The sequence below is a fragment of the Canis lupus genome, chromosome 5, assembly GCF_003254725.2.
Source record: "Canis lupus dingo isolate Sandy chromosome 5, ASM325472v2, whole genome shotgun sequence".
Lineage (NCBI taxonomy): Eukaryota > Metazoa > Chordata > Mammalia > Carnivora > Canidae > Canis > Canis lupus.
This window is the reverse complement of record NC_064247.1, coordinates 21804932-21821615: the sequence shown is the minus strand read 5'-3', so window position 1 is coordinate 21821615 and position 16684 is coordinate 21804932. Positions and strand designations below refer to the sequence as shown.

Below are 16684 nucleotides of genomic sequence, written 5' to 3'. Positions count from 1 at the left end.
TCCCTACTGTTCCCTAGAAACAGAGGGCTGGTTCCTACTCCCAGGCTGCTGGAAGATCCACACTCCACCAACAGATACAAAGCATATTAACCAGTATCTGCCCAAAAGAGTCACTGGATAAATGTTTTTAAACCAAACCGACTTCAAAATTTTATATCTAGCAGAGGATCCAAACACGTAAAGAAAAAATACCAAGTTAGATACATGATAGTTATAGAGAGAAATGCCCAGGGCCGGCTGACAGGGATAGGGAACCAGCCTCGAGTTGGAGCTCTGGCATACGGTCAGGTCAGGATGCTCTGCCTCCAAAGCTATGGACTACTAGAAGCAGCTCACGACCGGAGGAGCAGGCTGTCTTCTACAAGCTCTGTGCTCAGAGGTAAGGCTCTCCCAGTCCTGGGGGCACGGAGGCATACTGAAGTTCCCTCTTGGAGAAAAGACTAGAAAAGATATCCTCTCACCAAGGCCAGCAAGATGGCAGAGCCATCGGTGTCCATCAAAAGATGAATGGATAAAAAAGATGTGGTCTATGTATATAACGGAATATTCCTCAGCCATTAGAAATGACAAATACCCACCATTTGCTTCGACGTGGATGGAACTGGAGGGTGTTATGCTGAGTGAAATAAGTCAATCATAGAAGGACAAACATTGTATGGTCTCATTCATTTGGGGAATATAAAAAATAGTGAAAGAGAATAAAGGGGAAAGGAGAAAAAAATGAGTGGGAAATCTCAGAGAGGGAGACAGAACATGAGAGACTCCTAACTCTGGGAAACGAACAGGGGTGGTGGAAAGGGAGGTGGGCAGGGGGATGGGGTGACTGGGTGACAGGCACTGAGGGGGGCACTTGATGGCATGAGCACTGGGTGTTATGCTATATTTTGGCAAATTGAACTCCAATAAAAAAATAAATAAATAAAAATAAAGAACCTACCAAAAACTGAAGTTTGCTTGATCTAGTATCTAACCTGGACAGTGTTAACAAATAAAAGCTACCCTACCACAATGCAACAATCCTGAGGCAGGCCACTTTCTTTATCCTCCTCTTATAGATGAGCCAACTGAGGCAGGGAGAAGTTCTGTGACTTGCCCATGTTTACATAGTTTATAGGTGGAGTCAGGTTTAAATATGACCCAATAAATCTAGAGCCTGTGCTCTTAACCACTTGGCTTTGCTGTCTCCCATGAACAAGAGAAGACTTCCCACCCGAGGACCACCCAAAGAAAGAGGCTCCTCCTGTATGTGCTACTTCCTCCTCCTATTAGCTGCAAAGGGCGGGTAGATGGAGTCTGAGATAAAGACAGAGAACTTGGGGAAATGGCCTCCTTCTTCACAGGCAGTCATGGAAGGAAGATTTTCGTTGACTTCCAGGGTTTTCAGGAAGAAAAGAGTAACATTCCCTCCATCTCAAAGCAGCTCCCTTCCCCACCCCACCCCAAAAAAATCCTCTGCAGAGCCCGCTGTCAGCCAGCCCTTTGGTGACTGATAGGGCTGAGGCGCCACCTAGTGGATTAAAGGGACAACACCCAAAGGATGTCCCTGGAGTACCCCGGGCCAGGAGGGGACCGAGATCTGTCCAAGGCAGGAAAGGGGAATTGAGAAGCAGAATCTAACCCCGCTCAGAGGCTTTCTCTATTCCCTGTAGCCAATAGCCACACATCGTTAAAAGATGCATTTTTTTTATGCCAGCCTGTGCAACGGTTTCCCCAGCGCATCGGGAACAAAGAGAGCGCTAGAATCCAGGAGACCTGAACCCCAGACCCCGGCCACTTACCTCCAACAAACTGGAAATTTGTGTCTCCTAAGATCTCTCCCCAGGACTGTGGACCCCTCCTCTCCCCCCATATCTGTGGGCCTTCTTCAGTATTGCGGGAGACTCAGTAGAAAAGTTAATGACAATGAAGGAGCCGGGAAAGAAAGGGAACTTGGGGAAGAGAAGGTTCTTCCTTCCCAAAGAACAGATTCTGCTGAGTTTGTGCAGAAACCTCCAGGCACAGAGGGGAGGGGATCCGAGTGCTCTATTGCAGGGGGCCCCTTGTCCCTTGCCATTTCAGGAGTTGGTGGTGGGTGTCCATCCCTTGTGCCTTACCTGGCACATGTTAAGGAGCAGTCCAAGGAGACCAGACCAAGGGAGTGCAAGGCTGCCCACACAGGTCTGCAGGGGAGGGGTGGGCAGGGCACATCAAGGCCCCTAGCAGAACTTTAGTGAAGGTCAGACACGTGATGATGGAGAGTTACAGGAAAGAGAGGACAACTAGGAGGTAGAGTCTGAGGGAATGGGATGGAAATACAGCTTCTAGAATGCTGGGCAATGCTCATGCTTTGGTGTCTGGAACAGATGAGACTGTTACTTGGTGAGATCAATTCAGAGTCCCAGGAAACCAGGCTGCTGACCAGGTTCCCTCCACCCTACTTCTAGAAACCTAGAGGGGTGGAGAACTCCAAGCAAGCCAAGGATCAGACCAGAGAGGTCTGTGTGGACAAAACTAGATTCAGGTCAGTCGATGCCAGGTTCAGCGGTGACCCATCTACACAGACTGGTCCTAAGTTCCATTAGGTTAGCATTGTGCTCGGCGTGATAAACTCTTGACTCTGCAGGAACCAAAGCTCTGGTATATTTATTTTCTTAGAACGAGCTTTTTGACCAAATGTTCTTTTTGACCCCACAGCTTTATTCCATCTACTCTAAAGGCAGCCCAGGCCCTGTAAGCCCCAGGACTCAGACCAAGGCAGAGGATACATAGTATTTCTGTATTTGAGCTTCAAGAATTCTTGCCTTTGGGCACGTCTGGACTGATGTCACAGTCTACCCCATTGCCTTCCTGTTAGTCTGTCTGCTGGAGTTCTGAAGTTCCAGGTTCCCCAGACTCCATTCTCTTGTCTATTTTGGCTCACCTTTATTTTCATTTTTCACCATTGGTTCTATCCTTGGGGGAAGTGTGGCTTCTCCGCCCATCATTCTAAGTTGAGCTCAGTCTTAGTGTCTCACCAGTGGTCATGTGGCCCTACTGGTCAGGATTGTCCCATGTCAGGAGCTTCTCCGATCTCCATCCCATCCCTCTCACAGCTGCCAGACCACTGTCTTTCCCTATTACATAGGCTAAGACCACTGAAGAGCTCCCTAAACTCATTCCAACCAGAGGAGTCACCTGGTTGCCATCATCTGTTTGCCATCCAGAGCTGATATGCATGCCTTGAGATTGGTGAGTGGATGAACCTTGCTCTGCAGATGTCAATGCCATTACCGACTTGTGTATCCTTCCCACTGGATGTGTGTGAAAGGCTAAGCTGCAGTAGAAAAGACCTTGAATTCTAGTGGCTTAAACATAGAGTTCACTTCTCTTTCATGCTACTGTTCAGAGAAGTACAAGCCATTCACCGCACACTGCACAATATATGAGAGTTCTCATATATTCAATAAATATTTGAGCACTTGCTATTTAAAAGGTGCTGGATGATGTTTTGCAGGAGACACCGTCTGAGCCTTCTCAGAACTCAGAGATGAAGAAACTTCCAGAATGAGAAGATGAAGCAAGTCAACAAATCAATAATGTTCAGAAAAGAAAAGGAAGCACAGTAGAGTCTGTAGTTCCTACAGAATGAAACTAGGGAGGAATCATTCCTACAGAATGAAACTAGGGAGGAATCACCTTCAAATCAGGGCAACAGGAGAGCCTTCACTGACAGGGTTCTATAGGAGATGGGATTTGAAGGATTCAGAAAATTTTATGGGAATAAAGAAGAGGAGAACAAAAGGCTACCAGGGGAGAGAACAGTATGGGACAAAGCTTGAAGGTAATGAAATATGAAAAAACCAGGAAGTGGTGAGCATAAGAGTGTAAGGTACAAACCCAAGGTTCCGATGGGGAGGTCATAGCCCCCACTGCAGAGGACCAGAGAGGAACCTGTCCTACATTTGGTGGGCTATAGGGTATCTATGGGGATTCGAGGTCGGGGAATGAATGATCACAACTCCAAGGCTGGTTGAGATAGACAGTGGAGAGGGAGGTCAGAGATGAAGAAATTTCCAGAAAACCAGCACAACAGCTAGGGAGGAGAAAATAGAGGCTGGGACAGGTTAAAAGCAAAGAGAAGGAGCCTAAGGGGAACCACAAAGGAGGCAGGGCTGACAAGATTTGACCACTAATTTAATGCACAGTGTCAGTGACACACAAAATCATAGTGTGACTTACAATCACAGGTGCTTAGCTTCAGGGAGATATGATACTTTGTCCAAATAAATGCAAAGACCTTCTCATCATTGCAGACCAGGCTATACCTGACAAAAAGCTATTTGTTGTGGTGGTTTATCAGGGCTCCTCAACTCGTCCAAGAAGTGGGCTCAGGCCACACTTCAGAAGGCAAGAACCCCCAAGTGGGCTCACGCATCTTCCCAGGGGTAGGAATGGGCAGGCATCTACCCTCAGCACCAACATACCAGTTTACTCAGCTTTTCCTCAATCCCTACATCCCCCTCTCTAATGGATTCTGGGGATGGGCATAGGAGAACTGACCAGTGTCTTTAAGTGATAGGCTCAGGTCCAAGAACTCTCTTCAGTCCCCATGCACTGCTCAGCAAGTAAACCCACCCACCTCTCCTGCCACAAAGAGATACTTGCAGAAGTCTCATGCTTCCTGGACGGTCCAGTGGATGTCATAGGATGGTACAGTCTGAGAAACAAAATAACTGTGTGCCCGAAGGTTTCTTGAGCAATCTCATTCACCTTCTCCTATGACTATGGCTCAGCCTCCCCCAGAAGCACGCCCTGCTGCCAGAGTAGCCCTCTCAGGGCAGGGGTGCGGAGCGGGGTCTCCAGATCCCTCATGCTCCAATGTGCCTCCATCAAAACACCAGAATTCATTGAATAACTTTTCTCTGACCCAGCAGATCCAGGACTGCATTTCTTCCATGCAAATTGAGGGATACAAGTTGCCTGTTCAGTGTCCCCTGCAGTGGAAACAGTCTATCCACATGTTATTCTTTTTTTTTTTTTTTTAAGATTTTATTTATTTATTCATGAGGCAGAGAGAGAGAGAGAGAGAGAGAGAGAGAGAGAGAGAGAGGAAGAAGCAGGCTCCATGCAGGAAGCCCAATGTAGGACTCGATCCCAGGGACTCCAGGATCTTGCCCTGGGCTGAAGGCAGACCGTAACTGCTGAGCCACCCAGGCATCCCCCTCCACGTTATTCTTGCACTGAACTTCTGTGTGCCCAAATGCCAGAGTATTTGCAAAACAGTTATTTTCAGATTTGAAGGAAAGGCTACGGCCATAAAATTGGCCACATGTAGAAGGACTGGATGATAAGTGGCCAGGTCCCCTCATTACACATCTTAGGTACTTCTTTCTAAATGACAAGTCACCTGGCTTCAAGTGGCCTTATCTGCTACCTTCCCTGCCCTTCTCTATATGTCAGGTCTGCTTCGAGCCATCTGCATTCATGCTTGGCAAACTATGATGGCCCCTCCTCTCTGCTCAGTCTTCATCAGGATCACTATGACCCCCTCAACTAAGCAGAACCCTGAAACCTGCATTCATGCCACAGGAGAAGACACAGCCACCCTGAGCCATAGCAGTCTCCACATCCATCCAGGTGTAGGGAGAAAAGAAACATCTGTCTGCATATGAGAGTTTACTGGGCCCACTGGAGCAGGTGTCTGCTTGTGCCTAAAAGAAAGAAAGGTTTCTTCTTTCTCTATTCACAACACTCGTGACACAAAATGTGTGGATTTTCACACAAGTAACTCTCCAATTTGCAGCAGATGCCAATGGGAGTCCTATAATTTAACTCAATGTTGGCACTAACTACCCAGGCTTAGTGCAGACCCCACAGGTCTCAGGCCCTTAAGACTGCCCCCCACTTCAGATGCCAATTACAAGTCACAGATTGACCCCTGTACTTCTGACCAACAGGTTATACATCAAGAATTCCCATGACCCATTCCTTGGTTTCAATAATTTGCTAGAACCATTCACAAAACCCAGGGAAACAGTTTACTTATTATTCCTGATTTATCATAAGGATGCAACTTAGGAGCAATCAAATGGAATAGATTCATAAGCCAAGGAGTGGGAAGCTTTCGTGCCCTCTCTGAGGTGCCCCCTTCTGAGCACCTTGCTGAGTTCCCCAACCCTTCAGCGTTCTGGACCATGTAGTTTAGGGGTTTTCATGGAGACTTCATCAAGATAGGCAAGATCGATTATTAACTCAGTTTCTAGTCCCCTTTCCCTCCCCAGAGGGAGGGAAGCTGAAAGTGGGAGCTGAAAGTTCCAAGCTTCTAATCATGGCTTGGTCTTCTGATGACCAACCCCCATCCTGAAGCTACCCAGGAGCCCACCTAGAGTCCCCTTTAGAGCAAAAGATGCTCCTGTCATCCAGGAAATTCCAAGGGATTTAAGAGCTCTAGGCCAGGAACCTGAGTCAAAGACCAATATTAGAAAAAACAAAATGCTCCTAGCACCCCTGTCATTCAGGAAATTACAAAGGTTTTTAGGAGCTCTGTCAAGAACCAAGAAATATATATTTCTTATTATGTCACGATGCCCATTCTTTTCTCCATTTACGAGGCATGTGTTTTTGCTAGCACATTTCTCCTCTGTCTCCCTCTGCTCCTGCACCCTTGTAATAAAGGTGTCGTGGGGCTCTTTTGCGTTGTCAATGGAGCTCAACCACCAGATCATCTGCTCCTTTCAACCATCCCTCAAAGATAGGCCAGAGCAATAGGAAAGCACTAGAATAAAGGCAGGGTGGGGGGAAAGAGAAGGTGCCTTCGTCCCCACTTTGGCATGCCTCCTCTGGGTCCCTCACACCTGCCTTGTACACCCTCACCCACCATAACTACCTTTGTAGCACATTTATCAGTGAAGCCCCTGCCAAATTGTCAGGAGCTACCAAACCCACACAGCAGGTGCCCAGCTCTGGAGTGAATAAAAAAGCTGATACAGAAACATTGTGGCTGGAATATCTGAGGGGTGTTCCCACTACAAGATAAAGGAGACAAATACTAATTGTGCCTGTGCTATGTGGATTTGTGTTTATTCTACCAAAACATAATCTTATTTCACCCTCCTTCTTAACAAGCTGCCCCAGACCATCATCAGGCTTTGTTTTGACCCAACAACCTGCCTATGTCCACACCATGTTTCTAAACCCACCAGCAACTGAAGCAAACAGACCAAACTTATGGCCAACCCACACCCTTCCAGCAACAGCCATCCACTCAAATATGCAAGGACTTGTTTCCTTGGAATAAGAAAACAACCTTTCTGGGATCTTTTTTTTTAAGTATATTTAATTCTCTGTAAACAATTCTGGAATTCTATGCAAATACAGCCAAGCATACAAAGGGTATTTGATAGTGGAAGCAAGTACCTGTTGCAAATCAATGCATTCCAGCTTTTCCAATGACATCTAATATCCTAAATGCCTCTGCAGAATTCTGGACATTTCTACATTAACTTTCCTCTAGAAAATCATTATGTGTTTGAGTTTTGGATACAGGACCAGCCTACAGAGAAATGGTTACAAACTCTTCAATGGTATGTTCAGCTCATGGAAAGAGAAAGATTATACTCATGGTAACATTTCTTTATCATGCAAAATAATGGAATCCCCTCTTATATGCTTTATCTTTTCTGCTGCTTGTACCCAGAAACTGTTGTTTCTGATGGATTTAATTGCAGGCCAGGGCCAGCACCTACTAGGTGCACAGGACCATAAACACAGCTAAATGCTGTGGAAATATTGAGAAGAAGAGAAAGATGATCTGGTTGGAGATGAGGGATGAATATGCAAACCACTGACCCGGCATGGAAAGCAGCATGAAATCAGTGCCATTAGAGACAGTCAAGGGAGAAGCACCATGAAATGGGCCATTAAATTCATCTTGGTGAAGGTAGCATTGGTAATGCATCTTGAAAGATTTGTAGAATTTTAATCACATGAAGTGAGAGAAGGGTGCTCCAATTTAAGGGCATGCAAAAAACAAAGAGATATGAAAAGTCGATGACTTATTTGAAAACCACCACTTACAGCTAGAGCAGGGGCCCCCCAGCCTTCAGTACTTATTAAGAATCACATGAGGGCAGGGGCCTCACTTAAAATGCAGATTGGCTGCATTGGATCATCAGATATTCCAATTCAGCAAATCTAGGATAGATTATATTTCCTAAGTACTACAGGTGATGCCGAGGCAGGGGGTGCAGGACCACTGGGATAGAGACTTTGTGGAGGGAAGAAATCATGGACACAATGAAAGGTATGACAGGCCCTAAGATCGAACACTGTGCTAAGAAAGATTGGACTCTATCAGCAATGTGTGTTATATCTGTGTTCTAAAATGGTTCCATTCTACCTAAAAAGTTTAAAATCTTCCAGTGCAATGTTGAGAAGAATCAACATGTTTGGGGAATTAATTGCAGAGATAGTAAAGTTCACTTAATAATGTTTATTTTATTTTAACATAGAGCTATTTGGTTAGCAGAGTAAGAAAGAATTGGGATGACCCCCGCTTGGAAAAGAATACAAATCACGGGGGCTATATGATCAGTATGGCTGTGGCTCTTCCTCTTCTCATTCACTTAAAGGAGAAAAGGAAACAGATGCTAGAAACTAGGAAATTAAGCCAAATTTTGTCTTTTTTATTTTCTTTTAGAAATGTGAAGGACATAAGAGGTGAATTCTCTCCATAATAGAAGCGCAAACACAATGTTTTCAAATTTGTTAGAACATTCTAGAAACTCATTTATACTGTAGATGTTCTTGCATAGGATCAGGTGTCAAACCATGTGGTCTCAGAACCCTTTTACTCTCTTGTAAATTATGGAGGACACCAAAGAGCTTTTTAAAATATGACTTATATCCACGTATAAATATTTTATATTGAAAATCAAAACTAAGGATTAAGAAAATATATTTACTATTCATTTAAAATAACAACAATGAACCATTACATGTTGATGTAAATAACATTTTAATTAAAAATAACTATGCTTCCCAAATAAAGTTATTGAGAAGAGTGGCACTGTTTTACAATTTTGCAAATCTCTCCTGAATGTCTGTCTTCATAGAAAACAACTAGATGCTCCCATATCTGCCATGATCTCCCATTCATATATCATGTGACACGGCCCTAGAAAACTCTTCTGTACTTTCACGAGAGAATGAGAGAGTTAAAGGGAAAAAAAGTTAATAGTTAATGAAATTGGTTTAGACTTTGCAGACCTTCTAAGTCCGTGTCGGGGACCTCTGGGGACCTCCAGGAAACCTCCAGATTCCACTGATCTGAAATGAGGTGAAGGCCTCTGAGACAGAGCCAGGTTGAAGGACTACCAGATGATACCTACCTACTTCAAGCCCTGAAATTCCAAGTCTCAGACCAATCCAGACTAAACTAACTCTGTGCAGGACTAGGAAATGGAACCAAAATTAGGTTAAGCAGCAATCATGGGTCCTTGAAGATTAATAAGGAAAATGTCAGAAATTACCAAAAATTTGGTTGTTTGGGGTTTGTTTGGGGGTTTTTTGGCTTGTTTTGTTTTTGGTTTTGGTTCTAGAGGAGTTCATGACACCGAATATTCCTCAAAAAGACCACTCTCAAAAAAATTATTGTTTTATTTTTTTTATTATTTTTTAAAGGGAGGAGGGGTGGAGGGAGAGGAAAAAGGAGAATTTTTTAAATTTAATTACGTACAGCATATTATTAGTTTCAGAGGTATAATTTGATGATTCATCAGTTACATATAACACCCAGTGCTCATTCCATCACATAGTTACCCCATCCCGCCACCCACCTCCCCTCCAGTGACCCTGTTTGTTTCCTAGAGTTAAGAGTCTCTTATGGTTTGCTTCCCTCTCTGATTTCATCTTAGGAGAGGGAGAATCTGAAGTAGGCTCCCCGCCCAGCATGAAACCGGACATTGGGCTTGATCTCACGAGGAGATCATGACCTGAGCTGAAACCAAGAGTCCAACACTCAACTGACTGAGACACCCAGGTGCCCCAGTAAGTTTGTTTTAAAATATAGCTCTCTGGGCCCTATTTGAGAAGCTTCTGAATTAGAATTGGATGTGGCTGGGCATGGGTATTTTTATTAGGTCCACCACTAATTCTGAGGTACTGTCAGATTTAGGAGCTTCTGGTTTGGATCATATATTTATGTTCTATATGTAATAAGGCTGTCCAATTGTATTAAAATGTATTCATTTTGTATTAATTTTGATTTTTTTCTGCCTAGAATTCTATCTATATCTGAAAGATGCGTAGCTTTTAAAAATTATATACTCACAATCTACATATTACAGACATAAAACCTATATTTCCTACTGAGACAGAGAAGCTTTTTCATATGCACTATTTTTTAAAACCTGACTCTAAATGAAAGAAATAGAAAATGGCACTACTATTCAAAAAACAAATAATGGATTCCTTGTTTCCATAATAAACTTTTAAGAGAGTCTGTTCCTAATGGAAACTCATTGTTACTAAATAAAAATCTTCTTGGGGAGGAAAATAGTACCTTATATACAATCTACATTGGGGATGCAAATTGTAGAGAAACAGACACCAGAGGATTTGCATTTAATCAAATCTAAAGCAAGTCATTTCAGAAGCATCACTACCATGTACAGGAGCCTTTCCCATCAGGATCAGGCTGACCTTGCCAGAGTCTGGGATCCCGTATCAAGGAGAACACGACATTCACCAGATAGCCTACATTGCCGGTCAGAAGGGAATTCACCAGAACCATCCAGAATGGAAAGTGGTGAGTCAATGTCAATTATTGCAATGCTTTATTTAAAGAAAACCTTAATGTGCTCGCTTCGGCAGCACACATACTAAAAAAAAAAAAAGAAAAAAAAAACCTTAATAATCCTAATGTTTATTTCTGACATCCCAAAGTCATAATGCAAAGCAACGGACAAGAAGAAATACCCTGAAACTCTGGCTAAAACATGTAAAACTATTTTTAAAAAACCACACAGACAAGAGACCAACAATTTAGAATGCTTGGTGACAGTTTCATAATTTCTAGTCACATTTAATTACTAGTTGTCAGGTTTACTTTTGCTGCCTAGAGGTTAGGCAGGTATTTATTTTGGAAGATCAACTCTACTGAACATTATTTTTATAAAATGGAGACAGGTATTCCAGCTTTCCTTTCCAGTATAGCAAAATGTTGTGTTAAATGAAATAATTTCTGGTAAGCTCTCAGTGGTAAGGAAAGTGTAGGAGGAGAATCCACATCTCTATAGAATTTGAAATATCTTTTACTCATGCATCCTGTTTCAGATTTTTAGTCTAAGGATGAAGGACTTCCCACATGCATATGATAAGGAAGAGCCTAAACTGCCATTTCATGATTTCAAACTGTCTATAGATCTTCCCAATTTGTTCACTCTGAGGATACAGATGTTAGTGTCAGCATAGAGTAAAACCCATCTGTTTGGGAACAAATTTGAGATGAAAAAATAGAATTTTAAGTGTTAATAAATAATGCCAGAGTATTTCAAAAATGCCTTGTAAAGTGCCTTGAAAGAAAAATTAATATTTTTTAAATGTCCCCACTCTTCAAAGTCTGATCTCAAAAAATAAGATGATAGAGTCATCACATAAGAGCCTCTACACACTGCAGCATGAAATTGGTAATTGACCAAAGTGCTGAGTTTTGGATCAGCTGTGAGACTTCGGGTGGGAGGAGGGTAGGCAGGGGGAAGGGGCTGTGGGTGCCTGCAGGGTGGGCGAACCAAACTCCTAATTTGGCCTCACTTAAAAACTTTCCATCTTTCTTTCCAGATTAAGCTTTCAAAAATAATATATATTATTTCTGCTTAGTAATTAATATTTGCGCATGCTATTATTGATTGCGGAATATGCCTTTCCTTGTATTGTCCTGGAAGTTTCCCATAATAAAACTAACATGACATCAAGTCCTCAGATCAGAAGTGGAAGCACAAACACCAAGTCTCTAATGTGTGTAAAGCTACCACTTTTTATCCCTCCATGGTTATCTGCCTCCCTTTGGTGAGGGCTTTCTCATCCTCAGCAAGGCAGGCTGAGCTGGTTAGGTTCATGAGGCAGAGGGGGAGGCACTTGAGCCAGAGGGTGGGCAGGCACCCCGTATTGATACCAGACCATTCAGGACCTCATTCTGGGCACTTCCCTTGACGGGCAGAGAAATGGAACAAATGTGGACTCTATCCACCAGTAATCCATCATTCCGGAGTTTTATTCTAATCTGTCTTGAATGGGAATGTGCCCATCCATACTAGGAGGGACTACCTTTCAGAGAGGCGTCATCTATCATCCTAATTTTTCCATTGTCAAATGTACAACTCAAAATATTTTTGTTGTATTTTTGAATTGCTCTTTCCTAAAGTTATGGGATCGTTTTCTGTTTTATCCTTTCTTTGTTTCAAACTCTCTCTATTCCTTTACCTTAGAGAGCAAGCACCTGTTTAGAGAAAGCAAGGAAACAGACCCCAGAGAGTATCATCAAAAATAGTAAAATAAGAAAGGGCTTCAAATAAGCACCATAAATGTATTTGATATTTAATAACTAAAAATAGTTTATGAACCACTTACATTTCAAATATTCAATTTCAGAATATATGCACTTGTTTTGATGCAGAAAATGTTTAATTTTCAAAAACAATATAAAGCAACAGCACCCCTAAGAATACTATGGGCCATATCTTTTTTTATTTTTGTTTTTGTTTTTGTTTTGTTTTTTGTTTGTTTTTATTATATATATATTTTTTTAATAATAAATTTATTTTTTATTGGTGTTCAATTTGCCAACATACAGAATAACACCCAGTGCTCATCCCGTCATGTTCCCCCCTCAGTGCCACATTCTTTATCAAAATAAATAGCAGTAAGGAGAGGACGTGACTGAGACAATTGGCGGCATGTGCATAATCACAATACGGAAGTATAACATTTTTTTTCCAAATTCTAAAGGATAAGTTGATTCTCCTTAATAAATTTGCTTGTGCTTTCTCTCCGGAAACACAGATCTTTGTTTTCGCAACAACTGATCTGAATGCAAGTTTGTATCCAGAGTATTTGAATAAAAACTCTTAAGCATCTCCTGGTTTCTGCAGGTGTGGATTCTTTAAATAGACACAATGCACCAGAGGAAAGAAATGTTTGGGAAAAGGAATACTGATAGAATTTTTAACTCCTCCCTAAATAAGGAGCGCAGGACAGGTTTAAGGAACTTTAAGAATTTTCAAAACATGGAGAATACTCTGGGCTATAGTTTAAAGCAATTGTACCAAGTTCCATTGCTAATTAAATTTTATTTGAATTCACTTTTTGTGCTGTGTCAGATGAAGTATTTGCTTTTATGTAGCACTGCTTCAGAGCAGCCTTCAGTCCCCATGAAGCCCTAGAGAAAGGATCTCATCCACTCCTCTTACAAAATGCTGTCTCCCACATTCTGAAAATCTTCACCTTTCCAAACCCTACGGTCTTTCTGTGCCTTCATTTTCCTGTAAGTCATTTTGCTTCCTCCCCAAATATTTATCGAGCATGTACTAGGTGCCAGATTCTTGACAACACCTATTATTCCTTTCTCTACTTCTGTTTTGCACTTCCTTGATTCTAAAGCTCTGCTATGTTACAAACCTCCATTTCTGACTCTCGTCCCCGCTCCCACCTGCCCTGCCCCTGCCTTCCACTGGGAATCAGAACTGGTGGCTTCCAAGGCTCCATACTTGATGTCTACTCTTCCACTGCTACAAAATTCCTCAAAGAATTTTATTTTTGTCATTTTAATTATTATTGTCGTGAAGGTGTTTCTTAGAAGTGCTACTCAGAGCCCCCATCTTATCTGTAGGATATTTTAGTTTGATGATGCCCCCACAACCTCAAAGTCAACATGTTCAAAACTGAACTCTTATTTCCCCATGAAAACTTCCCTGTCTCCTTGTTTTTTCCTCTTAATCCTGGTGGTCTTTTTTATTGTGCATTTGCGTGTGTGTGTGTGTGTGTGTGTGTGTTTTCTTTTGAGAATCTTTTTAAATCTGTGCTTTCCTTGTCATTTCCACTGTTTTTGGTTAGCCTCTGTTTTACCTTTCTCCATCCTTCCTGCTTCCTCATCTTCAATCCATCCTAGGCTTCATCCTCAGACTAATCTTCCATAACAGTATTCTGTATCTTCCCCCAAGATGTCAAAGTCACAATACCCTCCTGCTCAAAAGGTTTAGTCGTTTGCATCACCTACAACATAAATTATAATACTCTGGTTTTCAAGACTTTCAGCATGTCCATTAATCTTAACCATGCCCTTCCCCCTACCCCACCAAAAGGACGCTTTCAACAAATAATTACAAAAGTCTACTGTATTTCAAGTATCATTCTAGGCATTGGCACTTGAGATGTTTCACTGAGTAAAAACAGGCAAATATTCCCACCCTCATAGAGCTTCCATTCTAGCAAGTAAGCAATAAAAGTTAATAAGTAAAGAAATTATATAAGTCATTATAAAGTGAGAAATGCTATGTAGAAAGGAAAGTAACATGGAGTGAGAGGGATTAGGAATATTTTATGGGAAAGATTCAACTTTAAGTATGTTCTCATTAGAAAGATGACATTTGAGCCAAGACGTGAAGGGGACAAGGGCACATAGCCATGTGGATAACCGGGGGAAGAATAATCCAGATAGAGTGGACAGCCAACGCAAAGGTCCTGAGGCAGAAGTGATGGGCTTTGTGCATTTCAGAGACTGGCAGGAGTACAGAGAGCAAGGGGAGAGTTATGGAGGGGAGATCAGCAGTATCATGGAACAAGTTTCCATAGGGCAATTCTAGGAACTCTGGCTTTTACTCTGAGTGAAATGGGGAGCCATTGTATGGTTCTGGGGGGAGAAGTGACACAATTGTGCTTTCTTTTCTAAAGCATCACTCTGGCTGCTGAGCTGACAATAGACCAGGACTGGGGGTGAAGGGTCCTGAGGCTGCTGCAGTAATCTACGTGCCAGATGATGAGAGATTAAACCCAGATATTAGTAGCAGGGAGGTGGGAGGAAAGTCAGCAGCTCCTGGATCTCTTTTGTAGGTAGCCCCATCATGAATTCCTAAAGGACATTTATGAAGTAGGACAGAAAGAGAAGAACCCAGGATGATAGGATGATGCCTATAGCTTTGGGACCAAGCACCTAGAAGGCTGGAGATGCTGCCTACTGAGATAAGGGAGGGTTCCAGATAAAGCAGAGGTGGAGGGGAGAATGGAATGTAGGTTTGAACATGCGGAGTTTGCAATGTCTACTGGACATCCAAGTGAAGATGGATAATCAAGACTACAGCCTGGCCGGGATAGGTCTGGGCTAAATGGTATCTATTTGAAATTTATCTACATGGAGATGCCATTATAAACCCATTAATTCCCATTATCGTTCCTTACCCTTTCCACATGTGCCTTGCTCCTTCCTGTCTCTGTGTTTGTTCATGCCAGGCCTGATGCCCGCAAGACCTTGTCCCTACTCCTAACCCATCCACCCCATCCACATCCTTGTGAGTCCAACCTGAATCACATCCCTTCCCACAAAACTGTCACCGACCACCCAAAGTGTTCTCTTCCCCACCCTCCCCTTTCACATGTGAATATCTCATTTCTTTTGCTGAAATGGGATCTCTTTGAGGACATCTGCTATACGTTCTAGACTTATTTTGCATCCCCTGTGGCATTTGGCCGGTACTTTGCACTAAGTCAGTGCCAAGTTGTACATAAGACTGATTGTTTATGACAAAACTTCAGAGTTTTGATCTGGTTATTTGCCATCTCGTGAACTTTATCCCTCTAGTAATTACCATGTGGTTACTTGTTAAACTTATTTAAAAGAGGTGTATTTCTTCCAGGCTTTTTGGCATACACATAAAGCACAAATTGATGAGAATCAGACTGCAATCATCAATTAAAAAGCGCTTCAGGAAAAAGTGAAGCCAAGACTGTCTGCAGACAGACAAGGGATCCAGGCTGGACCTTGTCTGTTCCCACCCCTCCCTCTTTCTCAGACCTGCATCCACTCCGTCAATCACCAGATGTTCCCCTTTTCACTCAGCCAGGAATCCCCAGGTTAGAGTTGGCCCCCACCTGAACAAGAACCCTATAAAGTCCTCACTGTTATGTATACCTGTGGTTCTCAAACTTCAGAAAACATCAAAATCACCTGGAGGGCTTATTAAAATATGGCTTGCTGAGCCCCAGTCCTAAAGATTCTGATTCAGTACATCTGGCGTAGGGCGTGAGAATCGGCATGTCTAGCAAGTTCCTAGCAAAACTGGCACTGCTGGTCCAGGAATCAGACTTTGAGGATCCCTGGAGTGCTCTGGATCGCTCTGACCTGTGTATCTGGCTTTGCCCCCTGTCTTGTCTTGTCTCCTACTCCAGGCTGTTCCGGGTGCACTAGAGCTGTCCCAGCCACCGGCCAGGTCACCTGGCCTGGTCACCATTCTTCTCTGGCCCTTCCTCATCCTAGTCTCAGGGCTTGAGAGCCAACTTATGACCTGGCCTCCAATTTCTTGCTTCCTCTTCAACCTTCTTTCATCAATCTCTACCCTTTTCCTAAATCTTTAATCCCTTCCTCTGATCTGTTCAAATATCCTCAAATCTCAGTCACCTGTAAGTATATAGATAGAAAAATATAAGCAGACCTCTCCTTGACCCTGTAGCTCTCTCC

General features: G+C 42.8%; 1 protein-coding gene across 2 annotated transcripts in view; it reads left to right on the top strand.

Moving 5' to 3' along the window:
• The first annotated feature begins 9876 nt into the window (after positions 1-9876).
• The window catches only part of POU2AF2 (POU class 2 homeobox associating factor 2), a 36343-nt gene continuing 29535 nt past the window's right edge, over positions 9877-16684 (top strand). The window contains exons 1-2 of one of the 2 annotated variants that reach the window (XM_035716705.2): positions 9877-10005; positions 10632-10765. In XM_035716705.2, the coding sequence (XP_035572598.1) occupies positions 10756-10765 (10 nt within the window). In that variant the 5' untranslated portion in view covers positions 9877-10005; positions 10632-10755. Of the gene's footprint in view, positions 10006-10603; positions 10766-16684 lie in introns of those variants that run through there. The other variant, XM_025465589.2, reaches the window with a different exon arrangement.